The sequence below is a fragment of the Scylla paramamosain genome, chromosome 40 (genome assembly GCF_035594125.1).
Source record: "Scylla paramamosain isolate STU-SP2022 chromosome 40, ASM3559412v1, whole genome shotgun sequence".
Taxonomy (NCBI): domain Eukaryota; kingdom Metazoa; phylum Arthropoda; class Malacostraca; order Decapoda; family Portunidae; genus Scylla; species Scylla paramamosain.
In genome coordinates, this window is record NC_087190.1 from 3,535,001 (window position 1) to 3,562,500 (window position 27,500).

At 46.2% G+C, this 27,500-nt stretch overlaps 1 protein-coding gene and 1 long non-coding RNA gene across 2 annotated transcripts in view; both read left to right on the top strand.

Moving 5' to 3' along the window:
• The window catches only part of LOC135092712 (poly(rC)-binding protein 3-like), a 175,319-nt gene that overhangs the window by 141,785 nt on the left and 6,034 nt on the right, over nucleotides 1-27,500 (top strand). Inside the window, 4 exon segments of the mRNA XM_063991342.1 lie at nucleotides 10,443-10,554; nucleotides 12,878-13,016; nucleotides 14,808-14,942; nucleotides 25,514-27,500. The exon segment at nucleotides 25,514-27,500 is cut by the window's right edge and continues 6,034 nt beyond it. Of these exon segments, the coding sequence (XP_063847412.1) occupies nucleotides 10,443-10,554; nucleotides 12,878-13,016; nucleotides 14,808-14,942; nucleotides 25,514-25,604 (477 nt within the window). The 3' untranslated portion in view covers nucleotides 25,605-27,500.
• On the top strand, nucleotides 3,889-9,023 carry LOC135092713 (uncharacterized). The gene is made up of 2 exons (XR_010263020.1): nucleotides 3,889-8,435; nucleotides 8,476-9,023. It is a non-coding gene; the product is annotated as an uncharacterized LOC135092713 (long non-coding RNA).

Consider the following 27,500-nt stretch of genomic DNA (forward strand, 5'->3'; position numbering starts at 1 on the left):
ATCTGAGTAAAAATAGCACTAATGAATTTCAGTTAGCATTTTCACACCACCTACATAAAGACAAAACTAGATGCTTGTTAAGGCTTATGAAGATTTACTGCATTGCTGTGTAAACCTTTAGACAACATTGAGGCAAAAGGGCAAGACCTCTCACTTGTAGAGATGTTATTGCACTCCAGTATTACCTTAGAAGTGACCAGTAACGACATGAAGAGCAACACACACCATTGGTATCGATGTTACTGTATCTATGTAAACTTTCAGAAGTGGCTAGTGCTGAAGCAAAGGGCAACACTTATCACTGGTACGGGTATTCACCCTTTCACTGCAATACAAAACGACAGCACCACAAGCACACGTCACAGTCTTTATTTGGTGTCAGTCTCAAATGGCCAGTATATCACTCCTTTACATCAATTCTCCAGTGTTGCCAGGGTTTGTTAAGACAGGATATCAGTTATTTTTAGGTCTTCAATGGCCTGTATATCATTCCTTTAGACCAATTCCTCAGTGTTGCCAGGGCAGGACATCAAAAATATCAATCACATGTGTCAGCGTTGAGGGGGAAACATTTTGATTGACAGGACAAGAAAAGCAGGGCAGGAGGGGAGTACTTTTGTGTCCTGATTGTTCCTCCACCAAGGCTGACTTCCCACGTGGGCGCCTTGACAGAGAAACTCACCAGGAAATTAAACTGCTCCATCCTTGCTTCATCCCTTGCCTCCGATCAACAGATGGAAAAAAAAAGTTTGAGTTGCAGGAGTTTGTCTGAGGGCCTAACTTGGTGAGCAGTGTGGGAGTATTGGTGTGTGGCAAGTGTTGTTGTGTGGGAGTAGCAGGACTTGTGTTGCCAATTTGAGGTGGTGTTGTAGGAAGGCCAGGTGTTGTGCTGCTGGGTGTTGGGTGTTGGGTGTTGAGGTGGCAGGTACAGCAAGGTGTGGGCTCAGTGAATGTCTGGCAGGTATGCAGGGACAGGTGAATATTGATTTTTTATTGATTTATTTTTATTGTTGTTATTTGCACATATGATTCTATCGTTTACCTCAAAAATATTCCTTTAAAAATAATGAAAAACACATTTAATCACAAACTTCACAAATGCAGTTAATCCCATTGTAGAATTTATTTATTTACAAAGATATAAAGAATGTAACCTACTTGTAAACCATTCCTACCTAGTGCAACCATCACGGTAGGAAGAGAGAAAGAAACAGAGATACGGAAACGTCACACTATATATTTGAGAGAACCAGTCCGAGAAAAAGACACAAACATTTGGGTGTGCGGGGAAAGAATGAAGTGGTGTGTGTGTAAACCCTTTAGTGCGTCACGGGGCGCCAGAGTGACAGACAGAAGCCGGCACAGGAACGGTTCGGATTTGACGAGGCAGAACAAAACTTTCGTGTCGGCATTGCATCTGCTTGAATTAGTAACACGGAGACCAGCGGGTGAAGGGAGCAGGCAGGAGTCAGTGTGGTTGTGTGGAGGTAAACAGATTTGGGAGGAAAGGTTTCAGTATTTTAGAGAATTGCTAGATTGATGAAGTTTTTAATGTGGACTTGCTAGATTGGTAAGGAAAGTTTTTAATATGGTAGAGAGTTTATAGACTGGTGAATTAAGTTTTTTAATAAGGCAGGGAATTATAGAGAGATTGGTAAGTAAAGTTTTTAATTTGGAAGGGAGTTTTTAGACTGGTGAATGAAGTTTTTTAATAAGGCAGGGAATTATAGAGAGATTGGTGAATGAAGTTTTTAATATGGCAGGGAGTTTTTAGACTGGTGAATGAAGTTTTTAATAAGGCAGGGAATAGAGAGTTTGGTGAGTGAAGATTTTAATATGGTAGGGAGTTTTTAGATTGGTGGTTGAAGTTTATTAATAAGTAGGAAATTATAGAGAGATTAGTGAGTGAAGTTTTTTAATATGGCAAGGAGTTTTTTAGACTGGTGAATGGAGTTTTTAATAAGGCAGGGAATTATAGAGAGATTGGTGAGTGAAGATTTTAATACAGTATGGAATTGTTGAAGTTTTTGATATGGAAATTGCAGTTATAGATGACAAATATGAACGAAAAAAAAAAATTTAGATGTGTGTTAATAGATATCGCCTTTAAGTATTCCATGAAGCATATATATATATCAATTTTAACCTTTTACAACTTAAATATATAACTAAATATCAAGAATGCAGGAGAATTAATAATAGAATAGCATATGATGGAGGGAGTAATGGATTGGTGAATGTAGGGAAATGTTGCCTCAGCTTGTGTGATTTTAAAGGTGAAAAGACCAAACGTTTAACAGCATCAGGTGTGTGGAAGGGTGAGAACAGGTGAGAGAGAGAGAGAGAGAGAGAGAGAGAGAGAGAGAGAGAGAGAGAGAGAGAGAGAGAGAGAGAGAGAGAGAGCATAAGTGTAGCCCTCAACACACACACACACACACACACACACACACACACACACACACACACACACACACACACACACACACACACACACACACACACACACACACACACACAGGTCGCATGTACATCACTCAGCCACAAAAACAGCTCATCGCCTCTTTGTTGTTTGTATTTTTTTTTTTTCTCCCAGTTGGTCTTTTTTTTCCCCCGTCGATTTTTCCCGGCCGTGCTCCAACGCATCTTGTCGTAAAAACCACCAGTCACGCGTTTTTATCCCCGAGAATTTAGCGCAGCGCATTTCTTTCCCGGCGCTGGTCTGGCCTGGTGTTTTCATTTTGTTTCTTTTATTTTACAGTTCTTGTTGCAGTTATTTACCTTCTTTCTTCCTGCCTCTTGTTAGTGTTATTTTATCATGATTCTCTTGCTGCCCAATTTGTTTTATTTTTTTTCTCCTTTTTCTGGCTTCCATCTCGCTTCTCATTTTTTATCACAGTTCTTGCAGTTATTCATTATCTGTTCCTGCCTCCTGTGATGGCCTGATGTTCTTTACACCATTCTTTATCATGAGCCTCCTCCTGCTGCAATGATTATCTCACCTTCCACCTTCATCCGCCCCTCCACCTCCCATCCATTGCCTGATGATGGCTTCTGCTAGTAAAACACTGCACATCCATCCATCCATCCATCCATACGTGTTTGCCCCTCTCTCCCTCCCACCCTCCCAGTGTGTTAGACCCCTCCCTCCCTCCGACCCTCCCTCCAACCCTCCCTTAACCCCTCCCAGCCCCAAGTCTTCCCCCCACCCAGCAGGAGAGGAGTTCTGGAGCCTCCACCACCTGGCTCCCAATCCTCCCCAACAACCTCATCCCTCCATCGACTCCACCAACCAAAAAACCAACCAACCTCTGAACCCATCGCTGAATGAACCACCAACCCCTGGAACCACAGACAAGAGGAGAAGAGGCACAGGGGGGGCAGGAGAGGTACCCATGGGGAGGTATATATATATTGCCACTTTTGTCACTTGTCACTGCCACAACTCAACGCAACACCATGTCAAAACCTTGGGGTCCAGATGGTGATGATGTTTACTTTCTTTGCTGTCTGCTGTTGTATATTGGTGTCTATTGTCTGTCATGCCTGGCCCCTTTAAGTTTGGTCAGCGGTGATTGTACGATGCACCAGGTGACTTTCAGTAATGCTAGGGGGCCTCCTGTGATGCGAGATGCGGGTTTTTTTAAGCTTAATTCAATACCTTACTGCTTTTTTTTTTTTTTTTTTTTTTTTTTTTTTTTTTTTTTTTTTTTTTTTGCAGGTGATTGCGTAAGGTTAAGTAAGGTTAAGTGCATGTTGTGATTGTGGGTGTGAGAGTGAGAGGTGTTCGGTTAGTATAGAAAATGTATCTGTCTGTACCTCCCATCACCTCACTTTTTTATATAATATTGCTATTTTATTTATTTTTTTTTTTTTATTGATTTATTTTTTTTTTATTGATTTATTTTTTATTTATTTATCTATTTATTTATTTTTTTTTTTTTTTTTATGTTACAGGTGATGATTATAGTTAAGAAGTACATGCTGTAAGAGTGAGAGTGAGAGGAAGTGTTCAGTTAGTAAAGAAATATCTGTCTTTACCTCTCATCATATCACTTTTTATCTTTATTTATTTATTTATTATTATCATTTTTTTAATGTTTCAGGTAATGATTAAGGTTAAGAAAGTGGATATCATGAAAGTAAGAGAGAGGAAGTGTTCAGTCAATAAAAAAAATGTCTGTCTTTACCTCTTAGTACTTTTTATTATTATTATTATTATTATTATTATTATTATTATTATTATTATTATTATTATTATTATTATTATTATTATTATTATTCCTCTTGGCAATGAACAAGAGATGCAAAGTGAGTGGGAATCCGAAAGAAGGAGACTGGAATGAGAGTGGGAAGATTTTTGGACGAACTAATTAATATTGTCCCCATCATCCCAAAGCCACAATACAGTATTAATCCCTACTTAAAATTATCTTACTACAATTTTCCTCATCACTTCAAACATTTCAGTACAGTTTTCCCCCTCACTTCAGACATTTCACTATAGTTTTCCTCACCACTTCAGACATTTCACTACAGTTTTCCCCCTCACTTCAGACATTTCACTACAGTTTTCCCCCTCACTTCAGACATTTCACTACAGTTTTCCCCCTCACTTCAGACATTTCACTACAGTTTTCCCCCTCACTTCATACATTTCACTACAGTTTTCCTCCTCACTTCAAACATTTCACTACAGTTTTCCTCCTCACTTCAGACATTTCACTACGGTTTTCCTCCCCTTATCAAACTTCTTAGGATAACTTGAGGCAGCACAGGACTTCATAAACAAATAGACAAGGGAAGGAATGCAAGTCCTCCCGCACACGCTGCAAAAGATGATAAACGTTTTCTTGTATTTTTCTAGGACGACAAACTAAATGCATCGGTTCTTGTTTGTTTATGGCTTGTGTGATGTATTTCCAGATTTACAGAGAAATGTTAGTGGTGTAGTGTTTCATTTAGTGTATTTTGTAATGTAATGTATTTTTATATATATACTTTATTTCGTTTCATATATCTGCCATTAAACCTTATATTATTATACTTTTAGATTTAGATTTATGTATTTTCTAACAAAGTACTTCTGGTGCGTTTGATCATTGCATTTACTACAGCTAAGTGTTAGGGAATACGGTATTTAATTTACCCATACAAGTATTTTCTCTAAGTTACAGTAGTTGTGTTTGTTGGTACAGCCACAACACAAAATTCACTAAGATGCTATTATATTCAACTTTCATTTATTTTATTCATTTTATTTATTTATATTTTTTCCCAACTTGTTTAATTGTAGCTTGCATTTTCCCATGGTGGCACAGTGGTGGTGAGGAGTGGAGCACCCTGCCACACTCACCAACAGCATTTTGTGTCTTAATCTTTTCACTGCCATATACAACAATTCACATCATTGAAAACAATGTATGGGATCTTTCAAGTGCATTTACAAGAAAGAATGGGACAAAAAGATAATAGACTTTGCCATTTATATCTAGTGCAGTGTGTGGAGGCAGTTGTGGAGCAAGAAAATACATCTCAGAGTGGTTGGTAATAATGTGTCAATTAGCAGTGATGGGGTTAAGTCCCTCAGTGTGCCCTCAGTGTTGTGCACCACCAAACACTCGACAGGCTTCCAAGGCTTCCCAATGATCAGGGGACTTAAGACAGAAGGCAAACACAGGCAAGGCAAATGTGGCAATTACTGCACCATGAATGTACCTAATACATTCATGTACCTAATACCACTTGTCAGAGGGTCAGGTTTTGGCCACTAGCACCATTATTGAGACCTTTTTTACTTTTTTATTTATTTTACGTTATCTTTTATTTATTTGTTTATATTCCCTTAGGCCAGCGTCCCTCTTACATGAGAAAATTAAAAAGGAAATATTGTTTAGGGTGAAGGAGGGCCTGAGTGCTGGGCTGGCTTTAACAAATTCACATCAGCTCAGACTTAACTCTTGTGGAATATTTAGGGTCAGGCGTGTGGCAGCCAGTGTTAGCATGGGGCTGCTGTGTTTTGTTGCTTTAATACTTTTACTGCCATTGTTGTGTTTTGGCAGCATTCAGAGTGGACAGATAGAGTGAAGAAAGAATAAAAGATTAATTTACATTTTCTACGCCACAGGTATATTTAAAATGCTTCAGTACAACAATAAGTGCCAGAAGAGTTGTAAGGAATTATGGGAAAAGAATGTCAAACACTGAAAGGGATAATGCCTTGAGGATCTGTGTGGTTAATGTGCTTGGTGGTCTGTGGTGTGGTGGTCCATCCACACCCACACATGTCCCTGGCACTGTGCTGTGTGGAGATTTAAAAGACAGAAAGAAATTGGTTCCCAGAGTGGTGGATGGCAAGAACAGCCTCAATAATCATGTTGTTAGTGCTGAGTCAATATGGAGCTTTAAAAGATGATTAGATTAGTTTATAAGAACCTAAGAACATAAGGGAACCAGCAGGAAGCCATCAGGCCTACATGTGGCAGTCCCTGTATGAAACACGCTTATCAGTTTCCACCTTTCATCCCCATCCATAAATTTGCCTAATCTTCTGAATAAGTTTGTCTCATCTTCTTATAGATAGAGACAGTATGGATATGGATAGATATGTTTTATACAGGTATTACCACTTGTAGTTGTCTTGGCCTCTTGCAGCTTTCTTTATTTTCCATTTATGTTCTACTGAGAAGACTGTATTTATAGGACAGGGCAGGTGGAGGGGAGGGAAGGCCAGTGTGTGAAATCCTGACCTTGTGTCTGTAACCTTGATGACTTTCCAAATGTAAATCTTTGTAATCCTCATGACAAAAAAGGTGCACTGTCATCAATTAGACTTTGTGTGTGGCACATTAGTGATTCAGCTGATTATTGCCCATCAGCCCTGCGCCCCTGACCTGGGAAATGAGTGGCCTGTGCTCATTAGCCTCACTGCTGCACTGGAGGGAGGGGAGAGGGAGGGTTGGTGGGGCAGTGCTTGGCTGGGTCAGGGAGTGGCAGGGACAGACAACACAGAGCTTCAGTGTGTGGCTCCAGACCCAAGTGGGGAAGGGTAGCCAGTGGTGTGTTGCAGGGCTGTGCATCAGACCCACTGCTGGACATTGACTTAAATTGTGGAATTAGTACTGATATTGTTAACTACATAGATAACTTAAAGATAGATAGTGACTGTTGAATTAGTACCAATATTATTAACTACTTAAATGATGCGAAGATGGACAGGCAGGATTGTCGGTGCACACTCTGATACAGCCACCATGCACACAGTTATACTAAAAACGAGGAAATACATATAAAAAAAATGCATATGTAAAGTAGAATAGATAGAGGAAATCCAAGTGGAAAGTGTCTTTTATAAGATCAGAGGCTGCACAAAATTGAGGTGTTAGTTAGCCCAGACCTCCATCAGGGAAATGAAGCTGTAGAGGGCGGAAAAAGAGCTAATCATGAGTCAGGATTTATGGTGAGAAGTGTTGAAGGCCCTTTGGTGATGCTACAGTTATACCCAACACTGGTGAGGCCTCATCTAGACTACACTGTGCAGCTCAAATCCCACAGCAAAGAAGGGATAAAAGTCTAATACAGGCAGTGCAGAAGAGGATGCCATTGAAGACACGAGATGCATTATATTCCCTATGAGAGGAAACTAAAACATTGAAATTTACATAGTAGATTAAGAGTTAACAGGTATTTGGCCCTTTCCTTGCAATATCGACCCATTCACAACACTAAACATGATGTATGAAATCATTATAGGCCTCTACAAGAAAAGAATTAGGTTCAGAAAAATAGGCTTTGGAATTTAGCCAGCGTAGTGCTTTGCGGTGGCTGTGGAACAAAAATAAGTGTCTTAGAATGTTTAGTTATTGAGGAAAGATAAAGCAAGGAGCAGTGAAAGCATTAAGTGTAAGTCATATAGCAAGGTTGGTGACAAGGGAGATAGCCAAGGGATTTTTAACAAGCCTAAGACAATAAGTGGCATGTTCAAGCTTGCCGAAGGAGGAAGATAGGAAGAAACTAGCAGTTGAGTGGCATATGATGTGGTCGGTGTTCAGACTGTTGGTGAGTCAGTAGAGAGGTGAAGTGAGTCAGTTACGAGGTTGTTGGTGAATCAATAGGGAGGTGAAGTCAGTAACCAGTTGTTGGTGAGTCAGTAGGGAGGAGAAGTGAGTCAGTAATCAGTTGGTGAGTCTGTAGGGAGGTGAAGTGAGTCAGTATTCAGTTGGTGAGTCAGTAGGGAAATGAAGTGAGTCAGTAGGGAGGTGAAGTGAGTCAGTAATCAGTTGGTGAGTCAGTAGGAAGGTGATGTGAGTCAGTAATCAGTTGATAGTCTGTAGGGAGGAGAAGTGAGTCAGTATTCAGTTGTTGAGTCAGTAGGGAGGTGAAGTGAGTCTGTATTCAGTTGGTGAGTCAGTAGGGAGATGAAGTGAGTCAGTAGGAAGGTGAAGTGAGTCAGTAATCAGTTGGTGAGTCAGTAGGGAGGTGAAGTGAGTCAGTATTCAGTTGGTGAGTCAGTAGGGAGAAGTGAATAGGGATGAGTTGAGTGTAGGCATGCAGATAACACAGGGCCACATGTAGGCCTACTGGCACCCTGCAGCCTTTTAACCCTCTGACTGCCACTTGGTACACCTTTCCCTAATCACTAATCACTTTGAGACACCTTTAGTTCCACAGCCACATCCAGTCTTTGAACTGGGAAGAAATTGCAGAATGTATTCTTTTTCATCGCTAACTTTCTTGTAGACGCTTGTTAAGGACTTGCTTCTGCTGTTGCCAATTGTGTCATGTCGCAGTGAAAGGGTTGATGTTACCACCACTGACCACCATGGACCTGTGCTGACCTCCATAAGCCCAGTGTTGACAGTAACTTGTTGTATTAGGAAAGCAGTGTTGCCAAGTGGGCTTTTTTCTTCATCGGTGGCCTTTTTATTTTATTTATTTATTTATTTATTTATCTATTTATTTATTTTTTATTAATTTTATTTATTTATTTTTTTTGCTGATGCCCCACATATGGAAAAGAAAGAAAAGTGAGAGAGAGTAGGATAGAGATGCAGAAAAGAAAGATTAGTTGTACATTCATCTCCTCCCATAGCGACAGAGGTAGACAGAAGCACAGAAAGTAAGAGGGAGAATAATGGTGCAGTCATTCTCTCTAGTGACAGAGCTAGAGAAAGTAGCAGAGAAAATAAGAGAGAATTAAGATACAGTATTTATTCTCTCCCACATGACAAAAGTAAAGATAGAGGCTCAGAAACTAAGAGATAATTAAGATAGATATTCTTTACCCTAGTGACAGACGTAAAGAAATATAGAGGCACAGAAAGTAAGGGAGAATCAAGGTAGTTATTCCCAACCCTAATGAGTAGTGGAGGTAGAGACAGGCACAGGAAGTACGAGTAAACGAGAACCAAGATATCCTGAAGCAAAAAATGAAAGAAAGAAAAAAAGAACATCATTTCCTTGGTTTTACTTGCCTTCTGCTATATTCAACTTATATATTAATACTGATTCAACTTTTACACAACAATAACAACTACTACTACTACTACTACTACTACTACTACTACTACTACTACTACTACTACTACCATTTTTATTCCCTGCCTAAATGACGAATGAGGTAAAGACAGGAACAGAAGTAAGAGAGAATTAAGATCATTATTCTCTCCTTCATGACAAAAGTAAAGATAGATGATCAGAAAATAAGGCAGAATTTAGATAGCTACTTCCCTGCCTTAGTGAGCAATGAGGTAAAGACAGATATAGAAAAAGAGAGCAAGCAGTATTACATTAACCACAATAATTACACTGATTGACTTAAATTAGCGAGTAAGCCCACAGTTTCCATCATACAGGTACTTAACTAATGAACATAACTTTTTTTTTACTATTATTTATTTGGTGTCACTGTGCATTAAGCATTTAATTGACAAGACATTCTATTTACTTTTTTTATGTTAGTTTAGCTTCTGTTGATAAATATGCTCTCTCTCTCTCACCTGAAAGAGTGTGAGAGTGAGAGAGAGGTAAAGACAGAGCCACAGAAAATAAAATTAAGGAGTTTGTTGTTTATTCTTTGTCTTTATAGTGAGAGAGAGAGAGAGAGAGAGAGAGAGAGAGAGAGAGAGAGAGAGAGAGAGAGAGAGAGAGAGAGAGAGAGAGAGATAATTTATTGTAAAAGTGAGAGGTAAAGAAAGGAGAGTGAGAGAGAGAGAGAGTAGAAGATTTATCCTGTGAGAGTGAGAGAGGTAAAGAAAAGAAAGTGAGAGAGCTAAAGAAAATATATATAGAGAGAGAGTAGAAAATTTATCCAGAGAGAGAGAGAGAGAGAGAGAGAGAGAGAGAGAGAGAGACCATTCCATTCATCCTCTCCCTTTACAGTGTTGCCACATGCCTCCCTTACAGCAGCATTAACCAGTGTGTGTGTGTGCTCTCTCTTGGCGCAGATGAGCAAACTTGGCAACAACTCCCCCCTGGCTGGGCTGCTGGGTCTGGGAACACTGGCCGGCGCTAACCCTGGCGGCGGCGTCAACCCCCATGCTGGCAACACTGCTGATGGTGGGTTGGTCACTTTGCTCACTTCCTTTATTGTGATTTGTTGTGATTTTTAAGTTTTTGGGCTAGTTTGGCTTAATTTTTGGATTTATTTATTTTATTTTTTTCATGTGTGTGTGTGTGTCTGTGTGTGTGTGTGCGTGTGTGATGCCCAATTCTATGTGACTATTTATTTATTTTTTGGCTAGTTTATCTTGGGTTTTCATGTGTTTTGGGGGTGTGTTAGTATGTATATGTGTTTTGTGTGTGTGTGTGTGTGTGTCCCATGTCCGAGTCACTCCCAAGAGGTCCTGTTTTCAATTCCCATCCCAGGTGGAGACAAGAAGGGTCTTTTTGGGGTCTTTTCCACTCTATAGTTTTGTTAGGTGGGCTGGGAATGGGTGTGGGATGGGAGGTGATGGGTGACGCTAGCACTCCTGCCCTCCTGTGTGTATGAGAGAGAGAGAGAGAGAGAGAGAGAGAGAGAGAGAGAGAGGTGGGGGAGACGTTAATCTATATCTCTCCCACCTTTTCTGTATTTTATTATGCTGTGGTATTGTTTGTTTGTTTGTTCGTATATGCGTTGTTTTTATTTTGTTTTTATCTCACCATTGTTTTCCCGGACTTATTTTTTGGCCTTAGTTTAATTTTACTTTTTTTTTTACTTTTTTTATTGTTTTATTTGCATATTCATTCATGTATTTATCTATTATTTTTGTAGTGTGGTTGGGCTGTTTTTTTTTTTCTTCTTTTCTTTTCTTCATTTACACTTTCTCCTTCACTTTTTATTCTTTACCTTTATCTTAGTCTTTTTTTTTTTCTCATTAGGTATTTCATTATCAACACCTTCCTTTTATCTATTTATTTTTTATGCTAGTTCCCCCTTCAGTGCCTTCCCCAGGTGCTCATCTGTCTTATTCCCAAGCTTAGGGTGTGGATGAAGTCTTTCATTTGATACATTTATACATTGCTTTCATAATATCACTTGAATTCGATCAAGTGTTTTTTTTAGGCAGTGTGTGTGTGTGTGTGTGTGTGTGAGTGTGTGTGTGTGTGTGTGTGTGTGTGTGTGTGTGTGTGTGTGTGTGTGTGTGTGTGTGTGTGTGTGTAGTCGTTCAGCCTCTTCAGCTTAAAGAAAGAGGGAAATTAAATGTTACTTCATTTTCTTATGCAGAGAGAGAGAGAGAGAGAGAGAGAGAGAGAGAGAGAGAGAGAGAGAGAGTACCTCCTCGACCAAAGAAAAGGAGAAAATATATCAATTGACTGACTGTTTTGATACCATAGTGATATCATGCCTGAGAGAGAGAGAGAGAGAGAGAGAGAGAGAGAGGCCTTTTCATGGTAGGACCCTCACCTCTCCCACAAGAGCACCTACGTTGCCTCATCTCTGCTCAGTCACATGAGGAGGAGTCTTGCCCCGTCTTCCTCTTCCTCCTCCTCCTTCTCCTGGCACCAGTCTTCCCTCACTTCCTCCTCGCCTCCTCCTCCTCCTCCTCCTCCTCCTGGTCCTTCTCCCCGCCCCCAGCTGACCTAGCACAGCCCACCACAGGCAACAGAAGGCCTCTTTGAGTCCGAGAATACCTTGGTGTTTGTGTGTCGGTCACCTGAGTGAAACTTACCCGACTAACTTGACCTAACTGCCCTTCCCCCTTCCTCCCTTTCCTCCCTTCCTCCCTTCCCTTCTCTCCCCTGCCCTACACTCCCTCCTGCACTTCCCTTTCTTTTTCTCTCTCTTTTTCTCTCTCTGTTCCTGTGTGTCTTATCCCCATCCCTTGCTTTGTCCTTCCTTCCTTCCTTTCTTCCTTCCTCTATTCTATTTTATTCTGTTCTGTTTTCTTTCTTATTTCCATTTTCTTTTGTTTGTTTCTTGATTCTTTTCCTTTTTTTCTTTCTGTCTTTCATTCGTGTTTTCTTTCTTTCCTTTTGTTGTCTGTTCGTTCGACATATTCTGATCTTTTCTCTCGTTTCTTCCTTCATTTGTTCCCTCTTCATCCCTTCCTTTCTTCTCCTATACCCCATTTCTCCTCAACTGTTTATTCTCCCCATCTACCCTTTCCTCCAACTATCTTTCCCATCTCTTACCTCCATCTCTTTTAAATCATCCACTATTTATCATATCTGCTGGCTTTTTCCTCCTCTATCTCCTAATCCTTATCCTCCTTGCACCCTCTTATCTTCACCCTTGCCCCTTCATCCCACATCCTTACCCTCCACCCTCTCAAACAACCTTACAACCTTCCCAACACCTCCCATCCTACCCCACGCCCTCATCCTGCCCCCTTCCTGTCGTCCTCCCTCACTCACGCCTGCCTCCCTTGCCGCCGCCCTCCCTGCCTCCCTGCCTCAGCTCTGGCAGCCCTAGCAGGTTCTCAGCTGCGCACACCTGCAGGATCTGGCCCCGGGACGCAAACCCACGAGATGACAGTGCCCAATGAACTCATCGGCTGCATCATCGGCAAGGGGGGCACCAAGATCGCTGAAATCAGGTAAGGTTTTTATTTATATTTTTCCTTTCTTTTTATTTTTTTATTATTATTTATTTATTTTTTGTTCAATTAAGCATACAACAAGTGGGGAAAAACAGTCTTGTCACTTTATTTATTTATTTATTTATTTTTTTGTGTTGGTTAGTTGAAATTAGTTGAGGGAGGCTGGGATTTCTTTCTCGTCTTCTTGAGTTTTCCCTGTTGTTTTTCTGTGTTTGTAGTTCAGTCTAGCATACAACAGGTGGAGGAAAACAGTCTCTTTGCTTTATTTCTTTCTTTATTTCTTTATTTCTATATATTTTTTTCCCCATGCTGGTTAGTCAAATGTACATTAGAACCTTACTTTACCAGATACGAAACCCAGGCACACACACACACACACACACACACACACACACACACACACACACACACACACACACACACACACACACACACACACACACACACACACACACACACACACACACACACACACACACATGTTGATGCCAAGTTGCCAACCCTCTTTGTCTTTCCACCTTGATCAGCTATTTCGTTCTAATTGCTCCCACTGTGGCTCCTGGTGACGTCATTCTGCCCTCACATGAGTCAGTGTTTCAGAGAAGAAGCTAGTGTCATTTGCTGTCTCAGTCTCACCAAACACTTTACTCCCTTGCCATTCCATCTTTAGGCAAGTCAGTAGCTTAACCTTAATACTGGTACCTCTCACTGTGCCTCCTGGTGGTGGTGTCTGCCCTCACATCAGTCTATTAGTGTTTCAAAAAATGCAGAGTTTGTGTCATTTGTTGCCTTGGTTTTGTCACATGCCGTACCTCTTTGTCTTTCCATCTTGAGGCAGGTCACTAATGTAATGCTAACACCTCCTGTTGTGCCTCTCTACTACTACCACTACTACTATGACTATTACTCCACTACCAGCAATGCCAAACCACTACAACTACAACAAACCTACCAAACTACTACTATAACTACAAGAAACCTAAGCCTAACATCCACAAAACTCAAATTCCTACTGCTTATACTACAAACAGCACCAACACTGACACCTGCTTCACAAACACCAATGCACTGTACCTCCTTGCTTTTCCATCTTGAGGCAGACTGTCAGTATAATTTCAGTACCTCCCCAGTGTAGTACCTCCTTCTGGTGGTGTCATCCTGCCCCCAAATTAAGTCTCGGTGTTTCCAGAAGTGTACAGGCCAGTGTCATTTGTTGCCTCAGTCTTGCCAAACACACTGTACCTCCTTGTCTTATCACCTTGAGCCAGGACACTAATGCAATGCTCCTACTACTACTACTACTACTACTGCTACTGCTGTTTCACTACCTGCCAGAAATACCCAACTAACTGTCATCCCTTCCGTCACCAACAGGGAAATCACCATTACTACTGCTGCTACTACAAACATTCTAACCTAAACTACTGCTCCTACTACTACTACTACTAGAACTACTACTACTACTGCAAAACTGACTCAATCCATCCCTCACAAAACCAAACTACTACTACTACTACTACTCCTACTACTACTACTACTACTACTACTACTACTACTACTACTACTACTACTACTACTACTACTACTACTACTACTACTACACCACAACCAGCAACGCCAAACCACCACTACCACAACTACAACAAACCGAAGCCTAACATCCACCACCCACAAAACCCAGACTACTACTGCTTATACTACAACAACCATTACAACCACTACTACTGCTACTACAGCTACCACAACTACTTCAGCACCCAGCTCACCAAGACCATCCCTCCCTTGCAGACAAATCACCGGTGCCATGATCACCATTAGCAAGTACGATGATGGGTCAGAGGAAGCCAGCAAGCAGGATCGTACTATCAGCATCAAGGGGAACGCTGACCAGGTGGCTCTGGCCCAGTACCTCATTAACACCAGGTAAAGCACCCCCCTGTGGCTGCCTCCCTCACCATAACACACCACACTGGCTCACACTACTTCTCTCTCTCTCTCTCTCTCTCTCTCTCTCTCTCTCTCTCTCTCTCTCTCTCTCTCTCTCTCTCTCTCTCTCTCTCTCTCTCTCTCTCTCTCTCTCTCTCTCTCTCTCTCTCTCTCTCTCTCTCTTGTCACCACACATCTTACTTACCTTGTCATGCTTTGTTTTGTTCCCATGTGTGTGTGTGTGTGTGTGTGTGTGTGTGTTAAGAAAGGGATTAGAGAGAGAGAGAGAGAGAGAGAGAGAGAGAGAGAGAGAGAGAGAGAGAGAGAGAGAGAGATTATATACTTCTGAGAAAGAGAGAGATTAAGAGATTGAGGGAGAGGTAGCCACTGTGCCCTCCAGAGAGAGAGAGAGAGAGAGAGAGAGAGAGAGAGAGAGAGAGAGAGAGAGAGAGAGAGAGTTACTTTAGTAGTTGTAATATTAACTGGAAAATATATACAGGAGTAGTTATGATGAATCTTTGCTAGAGCTACAGAGAATATGACTGAATGAGAGAGAGAGAGAGAGAGAGAGAGAGAGAGAGAGAGAGAGAGAGAGAGAGAGAGAGAGAGAGAGAGAGACCAGAAGGAGAGTAATGATTAAGGAAACAGTTTGATAATATGTACAGATAAAGAAAGAAAGGAAGGAAGGAAGGAGAGAGTGCTTGCAGGAGTCAGGAAAATAGAAAACTGAAAAAAAGAATTACTGGTAAGAAGACTAACTATTACATTACTATTACTACCTTCTCTACTAACCCCACTACCATTACTGTTACTACTATTACCACACCTACTAGTACTACAGCTAATATACCGCTAATATTTCCAGTACTGCTGATATCAATACTGTTATCAATATCCCCAAAAATGACTCTGTATTCTCATATTTTATTCTCTCATGCATTATAATTGTCCTTTTATTTTTTACCCCTTCCTCTGTTTATTGGTTTTTACTGGTATGTGTCCCATCATGTTATGTGAGGCAGCTCTCTCAAGTGCCTAATTTTGACCCCGTCCCTCCCTTGGATGTTATTGGGGGTTAGCAGGCAGCCCCTTCCCTCACTCCCCACCAGCTCCTCCTCAGCGCTGCTTTAGATATGAAATAGTGTTCAAGGATGCTTTGCTCTTTCACCACGACTATTTTCAAAGGCCACAGAGATGATTAGCCAGGTTCTCAAGGGTGTTTTTCCTGTTTGTAATATCAAAATCTTGTTAATCTGCCATTAAAATCATAAAAACGTCCTTAAAAATTCTTTGCTTTGTCAACACAACTATTTTCAAAGGCCACAGAGATGATTAGCCAGGTTCTCGAGTGTTTCTGTGGTTCGTCATGTAGAAATTGTGTTAATCTGCAACTAGAACCATAAAAACACCTCTAAAAACCCGTGTCACTTTAATTACACAGAGGCTTTTGAATGTAGGGATGTGGCTGGGAAGCACTTCAGAATGTGTGTGTTGATAATTCATTGGTGTGGGAGTAAGGAGCTGGGGTCATGAAGGGAGGGGTCGCTCTGCTCACTCTCTTCTCCAGTTTACCTGTGACGGCCCCAGACACTAGCAGCTGGGGAGTGTCTGGGGTACAAGGTAGGTGTGGTGTACTCTTGTGTGGCGCCTCAGGTGGGGAGGAAAGCAAGGAGGAAGCAAGGTCACTCTCCACATTTCTGCTCTTACTCCTACTTGCTCTTGTTATTTGCTTCCTTGTTCTTGGTTTTGTTCTCATCATCCTTCTTATCCTCACTTTTTATTATTTTTTCCCTTTTTCTCATCCCTATATTCATCTCCTCCTCCTCCTCCTCCTCCTCCTCCTCCTCCTCCTCTTCCTTATCCCTACATTCCTCCTCTTTCTCCTTGTCCTAATTTTTTTCTGTATCCTTACATTTCTTTTCCTCCTCCCGTTTCTCTCTATGTTCCTCCTCCTTCCTTTCCTTATCTTCATCATAATCATCCTTTCTCTCATCCTGACACTTAGTTTTCCTCTTCCCTCTTCTCTGCTCCTCTTCACTCCTCCACCTAGGAAGAGAGCAGTGATATTCTTGGCCTCTCCTCCTGTTTTGTGTCTTGTGAGTCAGTCGCTCTCTCAGCCTCACGGAGGGGTCAGTAGCACAAGCAGCCGTGAGGGAGTGGCGGGGAGTGGCTCAGGTGACGTGCTGTAGTGTGTTGTGTGTCGCTGGCCGTCACCTCGATGACCGAGAGTCGTGCTGGCTGAGTGCAGTTCCGTGGGGTGCCTGGTAAGTCCCCGGCGATTTTCCTCCTGATCCAAGCCTGATCCTGCCCACGACCACCCAGCCCAGATCCTGTCCTGCAGTCCCCCTCTCAGCCTTGCGGCCCACACACCCCGCCCCGCCACCACACGCCCACTCACTTGCCTCACCTCGACTCAAAACACTAAACTGCTCAAGGAGTCCTCAGCTGCGCTTCACGTTCCACTGTTGCCTCGTGGGCGCCCCGTGTGGCGGGCACGGGTGTGTGGCGCGCCCCCTGCATCCCACCCTGCCCCACCTGCCCCACCCCAGGTGACCAGGGTGGGGTGCTCCTTCTTCCCTCTGCCCTGGAGTTGACAGTCCACGGTCCTCCCATCCTCCTCTTGGTAAGTCCAGACTCTACCACCTCCTGTACCAGTCTTCATCCTGTCACGCCCCGCTGGTGTGCCCCGGCCTCGCCCCGGCCCCGCCCCGGCCCTACGATACCCCCCCAGCCTGACTCCTGCAGCCTCCTCCCGGCGGCCATCCTTAACACACCTCCTCTGGGCCTCTCTCCTCCTCAAGGGATGTTTCTGTGACTCAGTACAATGGGACTTCTCACCCTCCTCTCTTCCCCGCCAAATCTCTCTCTCGCTCTCCTTCTTCCAGTCTCTGTCTCTGCTCTGCACCAGTGTTGACACCACTGCCTACTTCCCCCTCCCCCCACAGTCTCCTTCCAGTGTAATACATCAATGCGGTGAAATCAGCTCCGCTAACGTGCTGTCAGTATGCCCCCCCCCCCAGTCCCCACCCCTCACTGCTTCCCAGCTCTCCCAGAATGCACCCTTTGTAACAAGAATACATAAAGTCCGAACCAGAGAATAATTTTAAAAAAGTATAGTATTAAATAAGCTCCCATATTAACATTTGTGCTGGCTACTCTGATGCCCCCTCTCCCTCTCTCTCCCCCCCCCAACACGCACTGTCCAGCCTCTGCCACGGCCTGCTTGCACCAACACTCTCTCAGTCTCCACACAACCATTCCATCAAAGAAAATATGCAAAGAAATTTAATTAAAGGGTTGGACTGTCTTAGTCCTAACTTTTATTTATTACTTTTCTTTTGTATTATTTTGGATAACTTGTTTTTCGCTCCCCCCATTCTCTCTCTCTCTCTCTCTCTCTCTCTCTCTCTCTCTCTCTCTCTCTCTCTCTCTCTCCTCTCTCTCTCTCTCTCTCTCTCTCTCTCTCTCTTTTCTCTAAGGGTGTTTTAAAGCTTTGGTTTGGTCTCACTTTACCATTAGTTTAATTTCACACAACACACTTGTTTTCTTTTACAATTTGTGAAAGTGTGTGTGTGGTGTGTGTGTGTGTGTGTGTGTGTGTGTGTGTGTGTGTGTGTGTGTGTGTGTGGTGTGTGTGTATATATATATATATATATATATATATATATATATATATATATATATATATATATATATATATATGCGCGCGCGCGCGCGCGCGCGCGTGTGTGTGTGTGTGTGTGTGTGTGTGTGTGTGTGTGTGTGTGTGTGTGTGTGTGTGTGTGTGTGTGTGTGTGTTTAGTACCTCTACACATCTAATTACTTTATTCCTTTGACATTTCTTCAAGTACTCTCTCTCTCTCTCTCTCTCTCTCTCTCTCTCTCTCTCTCTCAGTCTCTCCTCTCTCTCTCTCTCTCTCTCTCTCTCATCTCTCTCTCTCTCTCTCTCTCCTCGCTCCTCTCTCTCTCTCTCTCTCTTCTCATCTCCATGCGTCAATCTCATACTTCACCAAGTGCTTTTCGTAGATTCTGCCTCCTCTTCTTGTCCCATCCTTGTCCTCGTCCTCGTTTTCCTCCTCCTCCTCCTCCTCCTCCTCCCTCCTCCTCCTCCTCCTCCTCCTCCTCCTCCTCCTCCTCCTCCAGTGCTCATATCTCTTCCGTCACACACTTATTATTTCAAGCTGATTTTTATTTGTCAAACATTCTCTCTCTCTCTCTCTCTCTCTCTCTCTCTCTTCTCTCTCTCTCATCTCCTCTCTCTCTCTCTCTCTCTCTCTCTCTCTCTCCTCTCTCTCTCTCTCTCTCTCTCTCTCCCCAATCCCCCCCCCTGTATCCTGAAGGCCTCGTGCCCCCCTGTGCCCCCTGCCCCATCCCCACGCCCACTGCCGCCGCCGCCGCCGCCGCCCGCCCGCTCGCCCGTGCCAGTGTCCGCGGCCCGCACGACCTGCGCTTTGGGGGTAGATAGCAACATCCGGGGCGGCCCGTGTGGGGCCCCGAGGGGGGAGGAGTCCCCTCGGCCCCACGCATGGCCGGGGGTAGGTCGGGGGTGAAGGCGTTGTTGGCACGCACTGAGGAGTGCCGTGCGGGGCGCGGTGTGCCCCGCGGGGAGGGATGGGGGTTGACTTGTCCCAAAATCTGACAACGGTTTACTCCATCGTTAACTCTGATGATCTTTCAGTTTAGTGGGAATGGTTCAGCCAAAAAAGCGGAGAGTCGTCCCTTGAGGAGGTGTAGTTAGGCCGGCCGGGTGGTGGCCCCGCTGGCCCCGCTGGCCCCGGCCGACGGGCGAGTCTCCTCCACTGAGCATTCGGAAAAAACAACAGAAAATCAGCGGGCGAAGCAGTGCCAAGATGCCATAGCGGTCCGGCAGACCGTGTGGGTGTGGGAAGCGCCCCCCGCCTGGCCCAGGGGCAGCGCGGGGGCGGGGCGGGCGGGCTCAGGGGCCGGCCGGCACGCGGACGGGGCGCCATGGTAAACCTTGCGGCCCCTTGTCTTCCCCAGCATGGAACTGCACAAGGCGCAGCTTGAAGTAAGTAAGGGCGGGTCAGGTTCGGGTGCGTCGGGCGGCCTGAGCCCCAGTGCCATCCCGCTGGCCCAGCTGCTCAAGAACCCACAAGCCCTGAACGCCTTGTCCTCCCTCAACCGGCCTGCAGGGCCTCACCTCCCTCACCTCCCCTGCTCGCCCCCGAGTCCTCCCAGGGCCTGGCTGGGCTGGCAGCGGCCGGCCGCCACGGCAAGGCCTACCAGCCCAAGCTGCGCGCCGCGCGGCCTCGGTGCAGCAGCCCACTAACGGCTCCCCCAAGGAGAACAAACGCAGCAAGTTCGCTCCCTACTAGACCCCATCCTCCCCCCGCGCCACCACCACAACCACAACCACACACCACCACCACCACCACCACCACCATCCCGCAGCTCCTTGGGGCCTCCCACCCACCGCCCGCCCCGGCCCTGTTCACCCCTGGGGCAATACCTAGGCAGGGCCGGGGCACCACCACCACCACCACCCCTGCACCTCAGATCTGAGTAGAAGTACCGCAGCCGCTGGCCCCCGGGGCCTGGCGGGCGCCAAGGGCCAGACCCCGCCCCGGGGGCCAGCGGCTGCCGAGACAGGTGTAGTCAGTCCGGTCTGCTGCCTGTTGTCCCGCCCGCGGCCCAGCTCACCCACCACCTCTCAACCAAACATATCACTTAGGACAATTGATTCTTTGTTCCACTTGTTTTTTTTTATAGACATGAAGCAAAAAGTGAACAATTGATGACCCTTGTGACAAGTTTCTTAATGCTCTGAGTCTGGTAGTCCGCCATGCTCCTTGTCAGCCGGCTGCCCATCTGGCGACAGGCTCGGCCCGCGCCGCTCCACGCACCTCACGTCAAACCTGCGAAATTTGTGCCAGGAATAATTATTCGGGCCCGCCTGAGTCAGTAGTGAGTGAGTCAGCAGTGAGTCAGTGCCCCGCTGAGCCGCCCCCGCCGTGCGTGTCGCCAGATCGGCGCCGCGTTGCCGTAGCGTTGCCATGCCGGGCGTCTGTGGCGTAGTGCCCGGCGTAGTCATAGTAGGATATGGCATTATTACATATTTAATGTGTAACTCTTGAGAAAGTTCGTGTGGGTACAAAACTCCTTAACTTTATTCCCTTTTTTCATCCTTAATATATGGAATGTACAGTTTTGCAATAAGTTTCTGTCTCTCTACATCATAATAATGATAAAAAAATATAATAATAATAATAACAATAATAATTAATAATAATGATAATGGTGTTCAGTCGTGAGCTCAATATGTGAATGTTTCTTCCAATAGATATTAAACAATGTGTAAAACTTTGAGGAAGACAAAGCCTTTCATTCCAATCCTATCCCGGCCCTGTCCCGTGGTGCCCTGGCCTCCCACCACCACCACCACCACCACCACCACCACCACCACCTGCCACCACCAACCTCTACCACTACTGGACGCCACCACCACCACCTCCTGACCAACCACCAACCAACCAACCAACCAACACTCCTGTGAATGGTTGCCGAGTGGTGCCCTCCTCCTCACTGTGGCTACTCTCTCTCTCTCTCTCTCTCTCTCTCTCTCTCTCTCTCTCTCCTCTCTCTCTCTCTCTCTCTCTCTCTCTCTCTCTCTCTCTCTCTCTCTCTCTCTCTCTCTCTCTCTCTCTCAAAGCGCAGCACTTAAGTTAAAAAAAAATCAATTTATCTTCCTTGTGAATTTTTTATATATTTTTTTTAAGAAATCCTTGAATCTACTAGATTTGAAATTTAAACAGTACAGTTTATGATGTTATGTAAAAAAGCTTCTGTAATGATATTTTTTTTTTGTTTTTGAGTCAATGTGAAGTAGAGCCGCTTACTGTAAGGTCACTGCTGTGTCTGTCTGTCTGTCTGTCTGTCTACGGGAGGGAAGCTTGGAGTGAAGGAGGGGTGTTCTCAAAGCTTAGGCTGCACTGGAGAACACAGCGCCCCTTCACCCTGAGCTTGCCCGCCTCTCTCCTGCTAACTCGCCTTACCTCCGTCCACTCTACCTGTCTGCCATCCTTGTGTCTGTCTGAGCGTTCCATCTGTCTGCCATTGGCCTTGTCTCGTGGAGGACGGCACCACCACCACCACAGCCTTGAAAGTGATGTGAGAGAAGGTTCCTGTGTCATCTCACGGCTTAAAGTTTAAAAGGAAAATGCAAAAAAAGTTCAGATTCCAAAGTGATCCTAAAAATTATCTTTGAGGGTCCGTGAGTGTGTTTGTCTGTGTGTGTTGAGACAACGCTCAGGAGTTGTTGGCTCTCGCTCCAATTATCCCAGGTGAGACCCACTTCCTTCCTTCCTTCCTTCCTTCCTTCCTTCTTTCCAACCTCTTTCTTATCAATTATCAATCCGTCCATTTTTCTCGTCCAGTGTTCCTGTCCCTGTTTTCTTCTTTGTTTCTTCTATATCCTGTTTGTCCTGTTTAGCTGTACTCTCTCTCTCTCTCTCTCTCTCTCTCTCTCTCTCTCTCTCTCTCTCTCTCTCTCTCTCTCTCCTCTCTCTCTCTCTCTCTCTCTCTCAGAATTTCTCTTTACATTTAGTTCCAGTTTTTGTTTCTCTCTCTCTCTCTCTCTCTCTCTCTCTCTCTCTCTCTCTCTCTCTCTCTCTCTCTCTCTCTCTCTCTCTCTCTCTCTCTCTCTCTCTCTCTCTCTCTCTGATCCACCTTTCTTTACCGTCCTAAAGTTAACGTGAACGCAAATTAATTAGTGACCATTTCCGCCAGTGTGATGGCAATACTTGTAGCTATTAATGATGTGTCTTGTGCAGTGTTGCAAGGATCAGCGTCACGCCGCCACTCATGCTGCCCCCTCCCCCCATGGAAGCTTTCTCTAACGCTTCACTCTTCGCTCATTTTGTTGTACCGGTCACAGAAAGATTGTATGATACTTTACATTTATTTATTTATTTTTTTCTGTGAATTATAGACATTTTGACTGATATTGTGTTTTTTCATGTAATTTGTATTTTTCTATTTTTCTTTTAATTTTTCCTTTATTTATTTATTTTTTTTATGAATAATGATAATTGTCTTAAAATTTCTTTATTTTGGTTCGATACAATTGTAACTTCAGAATTTTAAATTTTTGGAATGGCTTTTAACTTCTCACAATTTACTATTTGGACTAAAAGTGAACCTGACTGCATTCCAAAGACTGCTTGATACATCAGTGATTGTGTTAAGTATCCACTGTACAATGATCTCATGCAATGGATCCTCACATTTGCGGTGCCTGAGAAATGCAGACCTGAGTGAGGAACAAGTGTTTCCCCGAGGCGAGAGCAGCATGAGTCGTGGTGGTGACGCATTTGTCTGATATTGAACTTGTCATTTTGAACTGATAACTCTTGACGGTGTTCAGGTTTTTAGACGAAGTATGTGACGAATTAGCTGCCTGTGTTTGTGTGTGTGTGTGTGTTTATGAGTGTGTGTGTGTGTGTGTGTGTGTGTGTGTGTGTGTGTGTGTGTGTGTGTGTGTGTGTGTGTGTTGCAATAGTTGACGTTTGATAAGCACAACTGACTCAGCAAATCCCTGGATGACGTAGAATAGACTGGCTAGACTGTGGCGTCAGTGCTTCCCTGTGGTGGTCACTTCACGTAGGAGCTTGTGGTGCTTGTGCCGGTGCCTGCCTGGCTGTCCTAGTGACGACACAGACGTGGGAGACGTGTGGCAGCGGGAGTGACAACGTGACCCAGTGTAGTGCTGTGTGAACGACTTAGTACTGTCTATGTAGAAGTGACTGTGAGGCAGAGTTGTGTGTGTGTGTGCGTGCGTGCATCTCTTGCTGCCTCTCTTGGGCTCTCAGTCCTTTCTCTGTCTCTTGTAGTACCTGTTTTGGCCTACAGAGCCTCTACCTCCAGCCTCCACCGCCTCCTTTGAACCTCCAGTATCCTTCAGGGCCTTCCCTGAACCTGCCGTGGCCTCTCCTGGCCTCCTGAACCTACCGCAGCCTCCCGTGGCCTACACAGGCACTCCCTCAACCTACTCTGGCCTTCGGCGCCATTCCAGACCTCTCTTGAACCTACCGTTGCCTTGGTGGCCTCCAGGGCCCTCTGTGGCCCACAAATGTCCTACCTGGCCATTCTGGTCTCCCCGTGAATTTTCCTTGGCTCCACCTGAACCCAGTCTGGCCTCACCCCTCCTGAACCTCTCCCGGCCTCACCTGACCTGTCCCACCTGGCCTCCGATCCTGAACCTGGCCTCAGCCTCTCCTGAACTCAGTCTGGCCTCACCTGGCCTTAATCCCAACCGAACATCCTCTGGCCACACCTGGCCTCAGCCCCCCCATCCGATCCCAGCCTCTCCCGAACGTGGCCTCACCTGGGCCAAGCCCCACCTGGCCTCATTTGGCCTCATCCTGACCTGAACCCCAGGCCACGTGGCCTCCCTCAGGACCAAGAGACATCTCTTGGCCTTGGCCTTCCCCTCCCGAGCAGCGCTGCATCCCTGGAATTCCGTCAAAAATTATTGATGATTATTATTGATGTTTGCTCGTAGTGACGAATTGCAGCCCATCGTGTTGTCCAAGTGTTGTGTTAACGAGAAATTGTCTTACAGCCACTGTCACCTGTCAGCAGGTGTTGTGCAGAACTGTTGTGCTGACGATGCGTGCCTTGCGGCTTGACGGCTAGCGATGCCGCCACGCTGAGGGGGCGTGTCTGGTAGGGCCTTAGGCCCTCACCACTTCCCTCATCCACATTACACACGGGCAGAGCCAATGAGATTTTAGCGTGCTGCATCACACCAGCGCCATGACAGGTCGGTGTAGGGACGCCGTTGTGGCCAGGCCATGTGCAGAAGAATAACCCACATAGCGGTCAGCAGCCAGGCCACCACAACACGGGCACACCAGCCCTCCTGCCAAAACACATACAATCACACACACGCACGCAGGCACACACCAACGTGCACACTGTCGCTGGATTTACCAAAATAACACAAATGTGGCGACACGTATTGTCACAGCCTGGTCCCACAACACCACAACGACACAGCACACAGCACACCCAACACTGGTATGCCATCACCAGCAGAAGATCCCGGAGCTCGTCGCTGCTCAGCGGGAGGGCGGGCTGAGGTGGCGCCTGCCTCCACTCTCCACAACACCCCGCCGCGGAGTGTGGTGGAGGGGGTGCAGCCTCGTAGCCCGGAGCTGGAAGGGAAGGGCGAGGGGACGTGGAGTGTGGAGGGAAAGAGGGCGGTAGGCTGTGGAGAGGCGCGAGGGAGGGAGCGAGGGAGGGAAGGTGCATTGGGAGGTATTGACCGACGCCGGAGGTAATGAAATTTGGAGAGGGAAGCGATGCGTTGGAGGCGAACCTAAGAAAATGACAAGAACCGCAGCCACTGAAGCATTGAATAGTGAAAGGCAGGAAGGAGTAAAGGTTTACTATCAGCTGACCTTGTACTAAACCTTTACCTCCGCGTCACGGAGTTGATGTGTCTGCATGAGTAAAGATGAGGCATTTTGTTGCAGAGCGAGTGTGTGTGGCGGCGAGGAGGACGTGAATGGCGTGTGTGGCAGTACTGACGCCGTGTTTTCTTGCAGGATAGCGATGGAGACAGCTGGCCTGGGCATGGCTGGGGTCGGCTACCAGTACGTCGCTCCCAACCACATCGTGCGCGCGCCGATACACTGATGTGACCACCCGCTAGCCTTGCACGACCCGCCCCCCCCGCCCCAGCCTCCCCCACCACCCCAGCCACCCCCAACTCCCACCTGGCCCCCCACACACACCCTGACCCCCACGGCTAGCAGTGTATCCGCCCCCACCCACACCCACGCCCCGCCCTTTATCTACCACACCGGCGCCCCCCCAACACCGGTGCCCATGTGGCTCAGTGTGTAGGGGTAATCGCCCCCCTTTCCCCCCACTCCTACCCCCTCCCGCAATGGGTCAACACGTAACTCAGCCGCGCCCCGCGCCCCCACCCTTCCCCCCACCCATTCCCCCAGCGTGGCAAAGCCCTCCCCAGCCTCCCCGCGGCGGCGGTGCGGGGGGGCGGGGACCGGGAGGTGGGGGGCTGGCTGACCAAGGGGGGGCGCCTCGCTGTAGCCGAGTGGCCCGCCGCAGCATCACCATCTACAACAACAACAACAACAGCACAGCAACAACCGCAAGAAACAACAGCAACAACAACAACAAGCAGCTGCTGACCTGTTTTATCTCCCGCTCTTGGTGTGTCCGGGGGTCGCCGCCGCCGCCGCCGCCGCCGCCGTCACCCCCGGACCGGTGTGTAGCTCAGTGTACAAGTTGTTCTGTTTAGTTACCGGGCGAGGGGGAGTGACGCGCCCCTCGCCCCGCCTGACTCTGGCGTGACCTCATGTTTGCTCAAGAGACGTGACCATCTGAGGGCGCCCGTGGAACCAGAAATGTGACTGTGATAACCCAAGTATTGTATCTCTGTATACTGTACCGCGTTTTGTACTCTCCGGGGCGGCAGCAGGACGCACGCACGCACGCACGCACGCCTCGCCGGGCTACCGTAACACATGGCTTGATCGACCCCTGCTGTAGTCACGTGACCTGGAAATGATTATTTTTATGACTAAAGTAAGACTTTCTCCACCTTGGGTAATATTGTCAATCATACGGTTGAGCTTATTCTCTAGTTAGTGGTGTATATCAAGGAGGGAATAGTTATTACCTACCGGTGTGTACACATTACATAGCGTGTTGTTCTGTAGATACATTCTGAATTTTATAATCTCACATATACAAGTTCTCGGAACGCATGGGATACTCGGTGTGTCGGTACATATTCAAATATTTCTATCTCGAAGCTTTAGGTGTCGCCAGGATGGAAAGGACAGTATTTTCTTAATCTTACCTCTCTCCCTCACGTTACGGCGCCGCACGGCTCCCGCCACAGGGTTTTGTAAAAGACAATACTCACCAGTATGTTATTAGTAGTAGCTTTAGAGGGCCGCCGCGGGGCGCCGCCCCCAGCCCCGCCCCACCAGGGCCAGCCGGGACACCCGCCGCCCCAGGGACGGTCCGGGGGGCGCCCCGCCCCGGCACGCAGCATTTACAGTTCACAGTCCGGCGGTGGCTGCCCGCCGCCGCCGGCGCCGCGAGTCTAGTCGAGTGTGTGCCAGTCAGTCAGTCAGTCAGTCAGTTCATCTTGTTGTCCCGCGGGCCGCGCGTGGCCGCCGCGGTGACCTTATGGGTTTTCTGTGTTTGTTTCTGTTCGTCTTTTTTATCGTCCGTACGTACGCACGTACACGTACAGAGGCAGCGTGTACGCCTGGTGACGCCACACGCTGCCGGCGCTGCCGCGACGCGTAGACTTAGTAACCACTACTATTACTACTCTAGACAAATATTATTATTATATGTATGTAACGGTTTCTCACCAGCCCTCGGACCGCACCCCCCCGCCCCCTTACGACCCCCCTCCCCCCCAAACACCCGAACTTGACCGACCAAGGCAGCCTCTTCCCCCTTCTCCCTCGGTGCCTCCCCCACCTCAGCTTCCCGCCAGACGACGCGCGCGCGTGTGTGTATGTGTGTGTGTGTGTGTGTGTGTGTGAC